Genomic DNA, 17,119 nt, shown 5'->3' on the forward strand with positions numbered 1-17,119 from the left:
AATCAAATGTTTCCCTCTTTGATTCAAGATGCTCTTCTACAGGATGCTTTTGACTCCACAAGATCTGTGAATAAAACATTGTAGCATATTTGCCAGTTTCTATAATTAGATGTCTTTAGAGGTCAGATAATGGGTAAATGATAGATAATTAATTTAGGAGATTATCAGGAAAGTAGAATCCAAGCTTGTAGAGATGTATTTTTCTCTATACCAGTTAACTTGGAAATAGATTCTCTTACCCTTGCTGAAATGATTGCAGCCAACCTTTTTTAAAAAAGTATAATTTAATTTATTTCTTTCATTTATAATCCCATAACGAGGGTTCATAAGCAAACTTTTTAGTCAAGATAATTTGTTGCAGAAACAATAGATTTCAAAGCATCTAGTATATTCTCACTTATATAGCTTTTTAAGAAATTCTGTAGCATATATTTTAAAACAAAACTGTTAAACAGATGTACTTTAAAAGATAACTGCTAATGATTTGATTTATTTAAGAACACAAATACTATGATTAAAATATTTATTTTAAAATGCCTAATTTTTGGTCATATGACTTCAGATGTCAAAAATAGAAATGTCCTACTAAAATACATCATTTTACTTATGTATAACTCTTTGAAGTTAAAGCAGTCTGCAATGTAAACAGTATAAGAAAGTATGCCAAACTGTATTTTTGTGTTCATTTAAATATGTAGGATATGTACTGTCTCAAGCGTGTGGGTTAAAACCAGGGCACTTTCAACACATAGCTCATGCTTCTGTGTGATTATTTTTAACAGCAAACTAAGACCAACTCTGCCTGAGTTACATTGACATGTGAAGTCACTAAAGATGTGATGTTTTAAACATGTGGATGTCTTCTAAAGTCAAGGACTTTTGCACTGGGAGCGTGACACAGGCACTTGGGTTCTTGTCTGTCCTCATGGAACGACAATGTTCCAGGTCGTTAGGATTTGTCTTCTGATGGGTCAGAGAAAGCCACTTGTGATGTAGGGTTACACAATTCAGTCACCAAAGGCTTAGATACCAATGCTGTCCAGGCCTAATGCATCTGAATTGAATTACTCCCTTGCCAGCGGCCCTCTTGAGAAGGCAAGGTATACAGATCGCCAAGAGAAGGGAATCTGAAGATGGGCTTCAGAAGAGGTGTACAGAGCAGACAAGGATCGCGCGGATGACGACGGGATTCTGTGAGGGCAGAGGAGAGGGGGTGCGAATGTTGCACACTCCCTTCTGAAGCCATGGCTGAGAGAACTCTGATAGTTCATATCCCTCTTTTCTACTAAGACCAACACAGTTTTCACTCTCAATTTTAGGGTTGTTATTACCAGCCAGTTTTAATTAGAAGAAGAAGAAAACCTATTTGTTATACCGGGTTGAAGAAATCAGAGAAAACATCTCAAACACCTCCAAACACAACAACTGTAAAAATAAAACATTTATCAATAAGTAAAGCTACTTTATCCATACGGATAATATCACTATCCGTAATGCCAACACATTTGCTGATATATTTAAAAATTTTTCATGCAAAAAATAAAAAAAATCCAGAGCTATGAAAAAAAAAGATGAAAGAAAACATCTTAAACTTTTGAATTGAGTCTTTTGCATCCTAAACACTTAATATCCACATTGGCAAAGCTCTTAAGCTGTGGGACAGAGTGGGTAATTCCGATTAATGAAAGTGTCAGCTGAGTCGGCCCTGATGGGAGAGGGAACCTAGTGATGCCAAGTGTGAAGCTGATTTATGAGACTGCTCTTAGACTGGACCTAATTTATTATGTCCCAACTCATACTTAGGCTTCCACTTACTCAAGAGAGTGATTGAAGGATTGGAAGCACATTTCCCAGCCTCCTTTCCAACTGATTTCCTTTGGTAAGGCATTGCGGTGAAAATATGAGGCAGGAGACCTCTTTGAAAACTTTTCCTAGATGGTTATAGTTATTAATATGCTAACAGATCTTATATGTATATTATATATGTGTATTGTTAGAAATAAGTTCAAAATGGGACTGTTTTTACTGGTTTATCAAAAATGATAATTTAAAAATAGAATTGTAGCCTGCAAACAATGATTTTTACTCAAGGGTACATGGATCTTAAAAACATCAACTAAATGAGAGACAAAAAAGGCCACAGAGTTCACTTTCATTCATGTGGAAGGGGGGCGGGAGGGGATTTGGAAGTGAGGTAGCTGGTGCCGCGGCTCACTAGGCTAATCCTCTGCCTGTGGCACCGGCACACCAGGTTCTAGTTCTGGTCGGGGCGTCGGATTCTGTCCTGGTTGCTCCTCTTCCAGTCCAGCTCTCTGCTGTGTCCTGGGAGTGCAGTGGAGGATGGCCCAAGTCCAAGGGCCCTGCACCCACATGGGAGACCAGGAGAAGCACTTGCTTCCTGGCTTCGGATCAGCGCGGTGCGCTGGCTGCAGTGGCCATTGGAGGGTAAAGGAAGACCTTTCTCTCTGTCTCTCTCTCTCTCCCTCTCTCTCTCTCTCTCACGGTCCACTCTGCCTTACCAAAAAAAAAAAAAAAAAAAAAAAAAAAAGTGAGGTGATTTGAGAAACCTCTAACGTTAGATGCAGAATTTTCTCTGTAGAGATGAACATTCTTGTGGAGAGAGTCCATAGTTTTAATCAAATTGCTATAGAGACCTATGACCTTCAAATGGTTAAGAAATCACTACCTTTCGAAAGCCTTTTGTCTTTCCCCTCTTTTTAAAAAAACGTGAATTTAAAGGATTTCTTCAACATAAGGGTTTGTGTCCTCTGCTTGTAATTTAAGAATGTTTGTTAAATATAATTTTTTTTTTTTTTTTTTTTTTTTTTTTTTTTTTTTTTTTGACAGGCAGAGTGGACAGTGAGAGAGAGAGACAGAGAGAAAGGTCTTCCTTTGCCGTTGGTTCACCCTCCAATGGCCGCCGCGGCCGGCGCGCTGCGGCCGGCGCACCGCGCTGATCTGATGGCAGGAGCCAGGAGCCAGGTGCTTTTCCTGGTCTCCCATGGGGTGCAGGGCCCAAGCACCTGGGCCATCCTCCACTGCACTCCCTGGCCACAGCAGAGGGCTGGCCTGGAAGAGGGGCAACCGGGACAGAATCCGGCGCCCCGACCGGGACTAGAACCCAGTGTGCCGGTGCCGCTAGGCGGAGGATTAGCCTAGTGAGCCGCGGCGCCGGCCGTTAAATATAATTTTTAAAAATTATAAAACCTGGGGCCAGAGCTATGGCGTAGTGGTAAAGCTGCCGCCTGCAGTGCTGCATCCTGTATGGTCACCAGATCGAGTCCCGGCTGCTCCACTTCCAATCCAGCTCTGTGCTATGGCCTGGGAAAGCAGTGGAAGGTGGCCCAAGTCCTTGGGTCTCTGTACCCACGTGGGAGACCTGGAAGAAGCTCCTGGCTCCTGGCTTCTGGCTTTGGATCAGCCTAGCTCCGGCTGTTGTGGCCATCTGGGGAGTGAGCCTGCAGATGGAAGACCTCTCTCTCTTTCTCTGCCTCTCCTCTCTCTGTAACTCTGCCTTCCAAATAAATTAAGAGATTATAAAACCCTTATAGCTTATTGATCTGTAATAGTGTTTTTAGGTAAGTTTTTTTACTGATTTATTTTTACACTGATGCCTTCAGTACATCTTGATGTTATTTTTGGATATGGAATAATGTAGGCTTTTGAATTTATTTTCATCCAGTTACTTGAACTCATAGTGTTAATAAATGATCCATGCCTCCCCCTTCAAATTGGGATTTAATATATAATGAGTAAATACTGTAGTAATATGTTTTGCAAATTTAAGTGTCATTTTTGGATTTTCTATTTTGTTCCATGGGTCTGTTTATCAGTTCTGTGTCAACACATATTGGTTTGATTGTACGAGTTTTATTATATATTTTAATATATGAAAAGCCAGTCTGCCTGTGAACTTTCTATTGTTTCATCGCCATTTTCTAGCATTTATTCTTGTATATATTATTATGTATCCAATTTTGATAAAAACAAACCCCTTGGGATTGAAATTTCATTAAAACATGAATTTTGGGACACTTGATGTTTTTATTACATTGAATATATCTTTCCATTTGTTTATAGTTTGTAATGTGGGAGGCCTTCAGAAAGTTCACAGAATATGTGTATTTGGAAAAAAATCTACTTGGAGCCAGGGTTGTGGTGCAGTGGGTTAAGCTGCCATTTGCAATGCTGGTATCTTATATTAGAGTGCCAGTTTGAGTTCCTGCTACTCTATTTCTCATCTAGCTCCCTGCTAATGTGCTCAGGAAGACAGTGGAGGTCAGTCCAAGTACTTGGATCTCTGCTACCCTGTGGGAGACTTGGAAGAAACTCCTGGCTCTTGGCTTCAGCCTGGCCTAGCCCTGGCCATTGCAGCATTGCAGTCATCTAGGGAGTGAACCAGTAGATGGAAGATTCTGTTTCTTTGTTTCTCCCTCTTCCTCCTCCTCCTCTCTCTCTCAACTCTTTCAAGTAAATAAACAAATTTAAAAAAATTACTTATGAGTTGCAAACTCTTTTGTACCACAATAATCTTTTAATCCCATTTCCGTGAACTTACTTGACATAGACTCATATAGCTTATTTTCTGTTGCTCTTTTGTCGTTTTCGATAAATTTATTTCTAAGTGTTTTAGAGTCCTGGTTCCAATTGTGAAAATCCATTAGGATTTCAAGACTCCCCTTTCACCCCCATCCCGGCTGTGGCTCCTAAAGTCCATTACATGCGTGTTGCATAATTATGCTGGTTACATTCTCTTAACTTCTGTTACTCAAGGACTCTCTGGGGCAGCCTTGTGGCAAAGTGGATTAAGCCACTGCTTATGATGCTGGCATTCCAAATTGGTGTGCCAGTTCAAGTCTGGCTACTCCATTTTTGATCCAGCTTCCTGTCAGTGTTCCCTCGGAAGGCAGTAAAAGATGGCTAATGTACTGGGAACCCTACCACCCTGTGGGAGACCAGCATGGAGTTCCTCACTCCTGGCTTCAGCCTAGCTCAGACTTGGCTGTTGCTGCCATTTGGAAAATAAACCAGCAGACAGAAAATCCCTCTCTCTCTCTGTCACTCCTGCTCTGTGTCACTCCTTCACTCTGCCTTTCATGTACCTTTCAAGTAAGTAAATAAGTTCTTTAAGGAAAAAAAATAAAGAATCTCAAGTTTTCTAGGTGAAACAATTCTCCCAAGGGGGGTAAAGGGTTAATTTTAATTTTGCCTTTATTGGAAACTATTAATAATAATGATAGGGAATAGTCCCATCTAGTTGCTGATTTCAGTTGTAACAATTGTGTGTTCTGCCATTTATAATTCGCTTGTGAATATTACTTAAAAACTGACCAGAAGAGACCTAATAATTTGGAAAAGCCACTGGTGTCATCCCTGGAATGGTATGAAGGGGCACCTCTATTGAAACTCAACAAAGACTTGAAAATAAGATAAGAAAAGAAGCAATTTTCAGAAAACAAATCCAAGCATCCAACACCTATATGAAAAGAAACTTCAGTTCATCAGAATTAGGAAAGTTTAAATCAAATGTGTAATTTTACTTCCATCAAACTTCAGAAATTCAAACTGTTAGTTTGTTGGTGGTGAAAATATGATATGAAGAATACGCTTGTGATTGGTTGTGGGAATGTGAATTGGCACAGATTTTCTGGAAACAGCTATTAAAATTGAGAGCGCCTACATCCTTCACCTTGATAATAGCACTCCTTAAACTTTACACCATACAAATGTAAGTATCATAATGTAAAGATATATAAGCAAGGGCTTTATTGTAACCTTGTTCATGACAGGGAAAAAAACTTGGGGAGAAAAGACACCCAGGGTGTAATATTTTGGGTACACACACCATGGACTGTTGGTAGCCAGTAGAGCGTAAAATATTAGTGCCAGAGCAATTGAGTTGAGGGCAGAGGCAGGCTCGTAGTTTAAGGAAGTTAGTGATAGTGTGAGAAGTAGAGAGAACTGAGGGAAGCTGACAAAGGGACAAATATGGGATTTGGCAAAGATTTCTTAAATAGCACATTAGAAGTCCTAAGCTTAAAGAAAAATGTGCTTTTCATAGGACCAGCAATTGTACTTTGGGACATTTATCCTGGAGAAATGATGGCTTACAGGTCTCTTAGGCAGAAATTGGATCCCTAAGTTCCATCTCTCAGAGTCCTTTAATTAAAAGCTAATTAAAGAACATTTTTGACATTTGTAATTTAAAGGTGTCAAATTTTTCATCTGTAATTCTTAAGAAAAATTTTTCACATGGGTACTGTTCATTACCTAATGAACATTATTTTGAAATTTTATAAGCAGTAGCTACTATGTGCATTTTGTCAAGATCTGTTTTTATGAATTACTATTATAATATTTGGGTATCATGGAATTAATATGGCTTATGAAATGTTTAGAATACATTTGGTTGTTTCAGAATTTTCTTAAGAGTGGTTTGTAAGAATTTTAAACATTTTGGTTGCACAAATTATTTATGAAATGTATGTTTATAATGATTCTGGCACTAAGTTTATTCTAAGTTAAATAAACTAAAACTAAGTTAATAAGTTTATTATTAAATGTATGTTTATAATGATTTCTGGCACTAATGCTTATTTGTCCATTTTGATATTTTGAGAACTAAAATCAATAGGTTTATCATTGTTTTAGCTTTGAGGTTGAATTTCTAGAATCTATAGGTATTAATGACATTTTTCAACATTTTGAATAGGCTGTTTGCTTTCTTGAATTTTCCCACATCTGAAAGCTTTAAATCATCTGCTAAAATATGAGAAACATACAATTTTACTTAAATATTTCCATCATGAGTTCTCTTACACCATATCAGTTTTCCTTCTTTATGTGGTATGTTGAACTCCTTTTAAATTTTATAATCGTGGGTAGAGTTGTCATATCATCCCTTTTTCATTTTAATTTGTACTGCATTATATGACTTCCATGTTTGCTATAGAACTGTACTACCTTTCTCAAGTTCTTGTCTTAATATTGATTGGTTTGATTCATTCTCAATTTCACCATTTTTGTTAGAAGTGGATAGAAAGTGACCTTTCCCCCCTTCTCGTTGCCTCTATCAAAATAGACCAGAGCTGCTTCTGTAGGGAATTTCGTCAAAGCAAAAGTTTAGAAATAAGGATAGTGTGTCCTCCACTTGCATTTTGGCTCTTGATTAAGGTCACCAGGATGACAGTTCTAGTCTCTAAGGAAAGCTTTTCCCTTCCTGTACTTTAAAAATCACGGAAATAGGTTTCAGCTGATGTTTAGTTAGTTGTTTCCTTTGAAGTGTCTTTCTTGTTGATTTGTAGTGGAAGAGTACTGATTTAGGACATAAAGTTTATAATGCTTTGGCAAGAAATATTAGAAATAATCCTTTTTTAAACAAAACATTTATTTAGTTATTTGAAAGGCAGAGAGGGGAAAAGAGAGAGAGTTCTTTGATTCATTGGTTCAATCCCCCACAGCCTCAACAGCTGGGTGTGGTCAGGTCAAAGCCAGGAGCCAGGAGCTCCATCCTGGTCTCCTGCATGGTAGCAGTAGCCCAAGCTCTCAGGCCGTCTTCCCCTGCTTTCCAAGGTGCATTAGCAGGAGTGCTGGGTTGGAAATGTAGCAGCCCGGACTGAAACTGCCACTCCAATATGGGATGCCAGTGTCTCTAGCATCAGCTTAAGCTACTGAGCCACAATGCTGGCCTCTGCCTTGTGTTTCTTAAAATGCTTATATTATTAATGGCATTTGCATTGATATTTGAACTCTGGGCAGATGGTTGCAAGTGACACTTCTGCTTGTCAACACGCGTTCTAAATTCATAATGACCATAGTGATTATTTTAGTATCTACCAAATTTTAAGCATGCCAAATTGTTTCTCCCTCTTACCTTCTGCTTTCTCTATGTTTTTTTTTTTTTTCTTCCTGAATTGAAAAAGAAAAGGGAAAACATTATCTGAAGTTTACTGGGAAGTGTACCTAGAGTTCTTCCTTTCCTCAACAAATATTTTCATTTTTTTGTATTATTTTCTGTTTTTGTCCACATGTAGGAATGTTCTATGTGATTAAAATATTTTATATGATTGAAATTATAGAGAAACATAAATTTTACCATTAAAAACATCCTTTAAGAAAAAATACATTGTGGGAATTAAAAGTTGAGGATGAATGTTAGGAATTTGAGCCATATTTGACTCAGCTGCATTGTATAATTTCAAAAATAAAATTGTTCACATTATTTTAGAATGAAGTATTGTGTGATATCTAAAATTACCATATTGCTTATCTTTTATATTTTCAGTCTTTCTGGATGGAGTTAGTTTAATAATATGTAGTCTATTTTGTCTTATTTATAGGATATTAGAAAGAATAGGATTTAGATGGAAAGGGTCATACTTGACTTTCTTTTCTATCATTCATTGGTTTTGTGACTGGGAAAATATTCTTTACCTATGAGTTTCAGTAGGGACAAAAATTGTTAAATGATGGATATTTTAAGGATTAAATTGAAAATGTTGATGTTGGAGTCTTATACCATGCAAGAGTTTATAATTACATAGAGACATGAGTAACATGTGTAACTAGCTGAATCTTTCCTTTGTGACTATAGTCATTATTTGTGGGATAGTGCCTATGTTGTGTAAATTTTGATGGTTTGCTTCATCGGAAAAGTTGTGTGTGCACTCCAGAGTCATATGAGAGAACCAGGATCCAGAGTGCACATCCAAGATCACTAACTGGGTAGTAAGAAGGCAGTGTTAATGTGTTCTAATTTCCATTTGAGTGTCTGTTTTCATAGATTACACCATGGCCATTTAGCAGCACGTTGAAACTTTAGGAAGAACTTCAACATTTTTTTGCACCAAAAATCACATCAACATAATAACATCGTTTATGATTATAAAAATAGTACTAAGAAAACTTTAGAAGAATAAAACATGTTATTTTCCTGTAATGGAAATTATGATTTATATATATTATATTGCTTCCTAAAATCTTTTCTCACCATATAACCATTTTCTCTTACCATAACAAATGGATATTTTTCCATGCCTGTTTTATTGCCTTTGTTACTCAAGTTTTGGAGTATGAACATAATAAAGTAGTATCTTAGAATAAAATAAGTTATTATAAAAAGATAAAAATACTCTTATATGTGTATTTTGTAAGCTGAAGAGTTAACTTGGAGAAGAAATAGATATTAGCAGATTTGGTTACTTAGGTCCTGTTTCTGATTTGCTTAAGGAGGATATGTGTAGTACCCTCAATGATCAGGGTGGGATGGTGGGGAGAGCCAGGATTTGGATTCTGGCTGTGCTGACAGAATCCCAGTCCTGTCACCTATTGTGTAATGTTGGAAAATCATTCAATGTCTCTGACTTTTGGTTTTCTGTCTTTTAAAATGGGATAAGAACAGAGCATTTGTTCTAGAGGTTGACACTGGTTAGGATACTCCTTTCCCATATCTGAGTATTTAGGTTCAATTTCCTGTTCTGGCTCCTGATTCCTGCTAATGTGGACTGTGGAGGCGATGGTGATGGCTTAAGTAGTTGAGATTTTGGTGGCCTAGATTGTGTTCCCAGCTCCCAGCACAGCATTGGCCATTGTAAGCATTTGAGGAGTGAACCAGTGGAACCCCTGCCCCCGCCAACCTCACTGCCTCACTTCCTTTCTGTATCCCTCCCTCTCAAATAAATAAAAATTTTTTCCAAAATTGGAATGAACTGTGCCTGCCATTCAGGGCTGCTATAGGATTAGAGACAAGTATACTGAAGGTGCCTGACTGACTGGGTGTGTTAGGCACAGGATAATTGATGATCAGAAGAAACAGAAGGGGACAGTCATTGTGGCAGAATACCTTAGACCAAAGCTTAGGATGCCCATATGCTGTATCTGAATGCTAAGTCTCTGCTGCTCTGCTTCCTATCCAGCTTCCTACTAATGTGTCTGCAAGGCAGTGGATGATGACCCAGGTACTTGGGAGCTTGCCACTCTTGTGGGAGACCTGGATGAAATTCTAAACTCTTGGCTTCAATACGGCCCCGCCCTGGCCTGTTGTAAGCCTTTGGGGAGTGAACCAAAGGATGAGAGATCTTTGTCTCTGTTTCTTCTTCTCTCTCTTTAATTCTGCCTTTCAAATAATAAATAATTCTTTAAAAAAGGGAGAGAGAAAGATGGAGAGATTCATGGGTGAACTCCCAAGGAACTTTCCAATCCAAGTGGTGTTGAGTAGGCTGTGCTGGAAGAGATCCAGTTCATAAAAAGCAAAATCCTTTTCACCACACTTTAACAACAATTGAGACTAAAAATAACTTTTATGAGCTCTGTGGTGGGTGGTGGGGGTTAAAGGTATAATTTCTGAAAATTTAAATTGTTTCCTGAGCACACAAGTAGAAGTGACAAAAGCATATGCTTTTGTGTTTAAATCATAAATTGTATCTTTTGTTATTTTAATTGTATATATTCATGAGGTACTTTGTGATAATGTGATACGTGTATTCAATATGTGAAGATCAAATCAGATGTGTTAGCATTTCCATTTCATTGAACTTTTTTTTAAAGTTTCTGAATTAACAATAACTGTATATGGGGCATAGTGTCATATTTCAATAAACATCCACTGTATGTGTTGATCAGATCAAGGTAATTAACATTTCTCTCTCTTTGTCATTGCATTTCATTTGCAGCTTTCGAGCTTGTGTTTTCAGTTTGTACATAGAATATATAGAAGTTAATTAGGAACTATGGTCACTCCACTGTTCCATGGAGCAATAGAAGTTATTCTGTGTTTCCCAACCTGCGTTTATTCAACCTCCCTCTGTCCCCTTGCATTTCTTTTAGCCAGTGTTTGGTTAATACTTGAGTGTGCCCATGGAAAAGCATATTGAGACATCTTTCTTTGATTTTCAACAAGGCTGCAAAGTTAGAGAATCCACTTATGTGTGATCTAGGAAAAATTACAGATGTAGCCACCCCCAACTTAGAATACCAGTAGTACAGGTGTTATAAAAGATACAAGTATGGTGTTGAGCAAATAATTTGTTCTTATAAGAGAAACAGGATGCTATAAGTAAAGAAATGGTATTTAAATAGGTTTTTCAGGGTCAATAGAGGTTCACTAGGAAGGATAATAGCCGTTCAGGTTTAGAAAATGGTATATGCAAGACACAGAGTGTGTAGGGATATGCTGTTTCAAGGATGGGAACTAACTGTGCGTTGTGGAGGGCAGAAGGAAAGGGGGTGGAGAGTGAGCTTGGAGCCCCTGCACTTGTACTAAGTTTGACTTTTTGAAAGACAGCAGCATTTGCATTTGCATTCCAGAGAAATGTTAAGAATGTTATACAATGAGCAAAAGTAGAAAGAATAGCAGAGTCTGTCAATATAAAATATTAATTTTTAGAACACAGAAAAGACACTCAAATATGTCCTTGCTGAAATCAGACCACTTTTAGGAAAGCAAGCCATGTCCTATTTCAGGCCAGCTAGTTGGCAAATGATTCAAAGGGGAGTTAACTCTGCCACCCACATTAGAAGTATATCAGCATAAGCAGCCTGATTGATGATCCAGCTAAACTCTTTGCTATGACTCATCACATAAAGTGTTAAAATCCATTATGCTTACAGCCACTGATTTTCTCTCTTGAAGCTTCTGGTTTTTGCCACTTTCTGTAGCTTTGCAAAGAGGTGTATAGAAATAGCAGTGTATATAAATACACATATATCCTATATACATATAATATATACACATTTATAATATCCTACATACATATAATACATACACATATAATATACATTGAATGTATCTATATATCTTTAGAAATTAAGATAGTGGTGGGAGATCAGAGTGGAAACACTTAAGTAAAGAGCAGAGTTCAGGCCGGCGCTGTGGCTTAATAGGCTAATCCTACGCCTGCGGCGCCGGCACCCTGGGTTCTAGTCCCAGTAGGGGCGCCAGGTTCTGTCCCGGTTGCTCCTCTTCCTGTCCAGCTCTCTGCTGTGGCCCGGGAGTGCAGTGGAGGATGGCCCAAGTCCTTGGGCCCTGCACTTGCATGGGAGACCAGGAGAAGCACCTGGCTCCTGGCTTCAGATCAGCGCGGTGCACCAGCCGCAGCGGCCATTGGAGGGTGAACCAACTGTAAAGGAAGACCTTTCTCTCTGTCTCTCTCATTGTCCACTCTGCCTGTCAAAAATAAAATAAAAAAAGAGCAGAGTTCAAAAAAGAAGACTTGTGCTATTCTTAATATGTTTTTTCCTCATCATCATTTTCTGGATTTTCCCTTTACTGTAAGCACAAGATGAGGAGTCAGGAAACCAGAATTCTAGACCCAACCTTATCACTTGTTACACATCTGCCTCCTCTTAGACAAGTGCCTTGACTTTTCTAGCACTCAGTTTTCCTGATCACCCAAATGAAAGAGTTTTCAGATAGGTTCCACAGGATACAGCAGAGCTGCTTCAGGGGCTACTCTGGTGGATGAAATGAGGCTCCTGCCAACCTTCTCCTTCAAATACAAATTCCATTTGTATTATAACTTGGGACGGTGACAAGATTTTTTAACGTGAGGATTCGTTCATCTTTCTAAAAATTTAAACTGCATTAAACTGGAAATTCCATAAGAACTGTCTAGCTCTGAATCAGTTTCCACATCTGTAGAATGGGGGCAACAATAGTGACATTTCATGTAGAGCAGGGATAGGATGTGGAAGGCGTTTGACAGGCAGTTAGTGCATGCCATATCCCTCCAGCAGGTCCCACACAAATAAGGCCTCATTTCCTATGACTCTTATGCTGTGAGAGTATAATGATAGCCTGAGAAATGCTCAATCCATTTGTGTTATATCAATGACTCTATAAAAACGTCTTAGACATTTACTCTATAAATTTTTAAGATAATTTATTTATACTTTTACACTGATTTTTGTCTCGCATAACTGCAGCTTTTCATCTGTATCAAATTTTAAAAATAATTCTGATGATGCGTCAATGAAACGTAACATACTAGTATCTTCCAGGCTTGCCAGCTCGTGGGAAAGTGACATCAGTGTCCACTCATTGACCCTGCCCTGTGCAACCTGCTTAGAGCTGCTGTTGATATTATCCAGGAGCAATGCCACCCTGCCGCCTTCTCTTCGCCATATGAATTCCTTTCAGGTAAGGAACAGTTCTTGACTCGAGTCTGATTTCTCAGTTTTGCTTGTAATTGTTCTTCAAGGATCTGTCTTTCACAGGAAAGAGCCCATGGGAACCCACAGTTTCAAATGATAATAATAAGCATAATACTTGGATTGCCTTGCCTATCTCTTTTTAATAAGTAACAAATAGAAACTAAAAGTGATTCTATGATTTCCTCAGAGTAGGAGAACCCATGGTTTGTTCTCTCCAGGGTTTGTTTTCTCCAGTTTCCATTTTTCCTGCCTCAGAGAAATGGCCGGAAGATCTGGCAAAAGCACCTGTGAATGCCATTTCGCTTCTCCTAGCTGTGCTATCTAGAACAAGGACTTTCATAATTGGTGCCTTTGCTACTTCTAGCTTGAAATCAGATTGCCAAGTAGATGTTGAGCATGGACAGTGTCCTCTCCACTCAGCCCCATTTCCCTGCCTTTAGTTCCTCTCCTATCACTTCCCCTTTCCCTGGGATATTTATTTTTGCCTGTGATACAACTCAGTGCTGATGTAGACTGGCCAGCAGGATGATCAGCAACAAGACCGTTTCCTGATCATCGGCTGATTGTCATATGAGGTGGCCACTGCAATTGAAGATGTTAACTAGTGGCTGAAGTTGTGATCCGGTAGCGACTGACTGTAATGGAAAACATATATGACTCCTGACAATGGGGAAATACTCATGAGCACTCTGATGCTTGTGGGAAAGCCACATGCACTCCTGGAAAATGAGTAAACCAGAGGTTCTACAGCTGGAGGATTGCTGATGTATCCTAACCAACTTTAGCAGTGTGTACTGCTTGGTGCACCTTTGTGATGTGGTAAAGCAAGACATGTAGATTTTCCTGTGAATTATAACTCAGGAAATTCATTAAAAATAACTTTTCCAAACCGATTTACTTGCCTACCCTCTTGGAAATTGCATAGATTGAATCTGTGACTTTTTTCTTGTTTCATGGCCTTGGGCATTCGAGCAAAATTCAGTCTTTGGCCTTAGTATGTGTACTTGTATTTGTTGTTATTTCAGATTATGTCTACCTTGGAATGTCTGCCTCGCCTGCCCCCTCCACCGTCTCTATTTTGTGATCATTTATTATTTCTTTATTTGTTGTCTACTGCCTTAAACCAGGATTGATTTAAAATTCTGTTTATCAGTCTACATTTCTTCTAAATTCTCCTCAATGGATTGAACATAGAATGACACAAAAGTTTGTATATACTCACAAACTTTTATGGAGGGAGATACAAGAAATTTAACAGTAGTTATCTTTGGGAAGCAAAGCTGGAAGGCAGTTATTTTTTATTTCACTCCCTCCCTTGGGTACTGTTTGAAACTTTTATATGCTGGGTGAGTGAGGAGCAAGAGAGATGACTCTGACTTCGAGGATTTTATGGCCTATTAGTGCAGATAGGACAGTCATCCATGCGTGATATAAGGAGATAATAATTTTATTACGAAGTAGCCTCAACACAGATCTCAAAAAGATCGAATATAAAAGAGTAATCAAAACTGAGTGTGGAGGATTTGAGAGGACCAATCTGCATTTCATCTCCCTGGGAGGAAGGAGGCCTTGCTCTCCTGCAGGTTGTTCTTGCATTGTCACATAAACCTGGGTGCCTGAGAGCCTGGCCTGCTATTGGTGGCATTTGTGTGCTCTCAGAGGAGTGCTTCACGCCATCTGGCTATTAATGACTGTATGTCCCTCTCTATTGCTGGTTGTACTTCATCCGGTGTCAGTCCATTTGCTGAATATTATTGTCAGGAGCACGTACACTCTCCAGATTTCACAGGTCTAAAGAAACGTGGCAGAATGTTAGGAACACTGCCTGCCAAAGTTTTCTCACTGCTCTTACACTTGGAAAGGTGACTTTTTATCAGGAACATCCCAGACATCGGCTTCTCTAGGCAGGCCTTCGCCCCAAGGATACGGGGCTGATGAAAACACTGATTGTGTCTGCCAGGATTAGAAAGCGCTGCTTGGCATTTTTGCCTTTGTAACGCTACTTAATCACGTAGTACAGTGGAAAGGAAAGGGGTCGCTAATCGGGTGTGTTCAGAATTTATTCTTCTAATTGGAAACTCACTTTTAGATGCATTTTGGAGAGTGGTATTGGCAAGAGCAGTAAAATAATAGAGTGACACTTGATACCATCTTTACATTTCCAATTCTCTTACTTTCCAGGCCAAGTCAGTCACTGTGAGCAATGTTGCTTTTTCTGTAATACTGTTATTTTAGGATTCAAGTGCTACTCCTCCTTGAGCTGCTATCACTGCCAAATCCCGAAGGGAAGGATTTATCTTATTAATTAGAGCCATTAACATATATGAGACTCTAGCTTCTTAAATTATACTGTAACATTTCTCTCAAGCCAATAGGGATATCTTTTGGTGGTAGTGTTGTAATTTTAGCTTCCACTGTTACAGTACCTTATTATCCCTGATGTGATTATCAGCAAACAGGATGTAGGATTTGGTTGAGAATTGCGGACATAGCGCTAAGCATATATATGCTGTAGTTGTTGGGGTGGATTTATCATTTATTACCACTCCATGCTTAAAATTTTTGCTTGGAATCCCAACTCCTTATCCTGGCCTATTCAGCTGTGGTATCATCTGGCCCTGCATCCCTTTCTGACCTCATCTCCTCCCTTTTACTCACTCTGCTGCAGATCCACTGGTTCTGTTTTCCCCTCCTGAACAACAGCTGGTTCTGGCCATAGTGTCTGTGCACTGGCTGCTGTTCTCTCTACCACTGGGACAGTAGTCTGCACCAGGTCTCTGCACAGCTGGCTCTTTCTAGTCTTTTAGGTCTCATCTCAGTTGTCCTCTCCCCTGAGAGGCCTAACATGAGCCTTCCACCAAGTCCCTTTCTGCCCATCATCATTACACTGTAACCTCACCTCATTTTGTTTTCCTCATAGCACTTTCCACTCTTTAAAATGATCTTGTCTTTATCATCTACTGCAGTGTTTGTTGAGTGAGATCAGGGTGAATGTCTGTTTTTGTTCAACGTTGCATCAGTGGCGTTTGGACAGGGCCTGGTTATAAGAAGTAGGTAATAAATATCGGCCAAGTGAGTGAGTGGATACATAAGTAGAATGAAGAGTGGAAGGGCCATTTGACAATATGGGGATCTGAAAGACTGTGCGAAGGGAAGCATAGCAGAAGCTTGTGCTCAGGAACAGAAGCAGTGGCCCTCCTTCAGCTGGGACAGTGCTGCACTCAACATACAGAGTTTGCCAAGAAGATTGAGCACAGATCCATATCTACATTTGAGTTTTAACCTGAAACCTCATACAAAGACGTAAAAAGAAGTCAGCCCACAGAGCAAGCTAGTAATAATCAGACCTGTAGAGTAACCAGCATACTAGACTGGGCTCCCAGTAGGCACTGAAAACCACAGTAGGGGAAATAAGAACAATGGCCCAGCTTTGGCAGATGGTAAGGAGGTGCACAGAGGGGGTCCTGTGGAACAGGCAGATTGTAGCTTGCTGCTGCCATTACTACTCCTCATTTATTCTACTCTGCCTGCTTAGGGCTGTGGGATGAGGTGGCACAGGAACATTTCCATATCCATCTTGCTGGGCAGCAGCCAGCAAGCTGCTAACATGAAGCCCTGCCATGATTAGGTATCTGCGAGGTGGCACCATAAGAGCAGTCAGTCAGTTGGAGCCAGGACTGGGCAAGAGCTGCTGGTTTTAATGGAACTGTGCCTTTTTGCTAGAATCTTAGCCTGTCATAGCTAGAGGGACTAACTAGTCTAATGATCTTATTTTTGTAGAGAAGGAAACACACCTGGGAAGAATAAGTTGCTACTGGGGATTGAAACTGATTTCTTGCTGTGTTCTTTTTGTGCTATAGAAGAGACAGATTTCTCTTCAAGTAGAGAGAGGATTTTTCTATACTAGCATTTCTCTATTCCATGGGACACAGGTTCTTTAGAATGTGAATAGGTGTTATAAAAATGTTTA

The 17,119-nt window shown here is 39.3% G+C and overlaps 1 protein-coding gene across 3 annotated transcripts in view; it reads left to right on the forward strand.

Moving 5' to 3' along the window:
* UBE3D (ubiquitin protein ligase E3D) overlaps nucleotides 1-17,119 on the forward strand; it is a 189,250-nt gene that overhangs the window by 91,840 nt on the left and 80,291 nt on the right. For 2 of the 3 annotated variants that reach the window (XM_070073839.2, XM_008263152.5), the window contains exon 9: nucleotides 12,997-13,135. In XM_070073839.2, coding sequence (XP_069929940.2) covers nucleotides 12,997-13,135 — 139 coding nt within the window. Of the gene's footprint in view, nucleotides 1-4,245; nucleotides 4,494-12,996; nucleotides 13,136-17,119 lie in introns of those variants that run through there. The other variant, XM_089332970.1, reaches the window with a different exon arrangement.

This window comes from Oryctolagus cuniculus, chromosome 5 (genome assembly GCF_051225735.1).
Source record: "Oryctolagus cuniculus isolate XC-2025 breed Fujian yellow rabbit chromosome 5, ASM5122573v1, whole genome shotgun sequence".
Taxonomy (NCBI): domain Eukaryota; kingdom Metazoa; phylum Chordata; class Mammalia; order Lagomorpha; family Leporidae; genus Oryctolagus; species Oryctolagus cuniculus.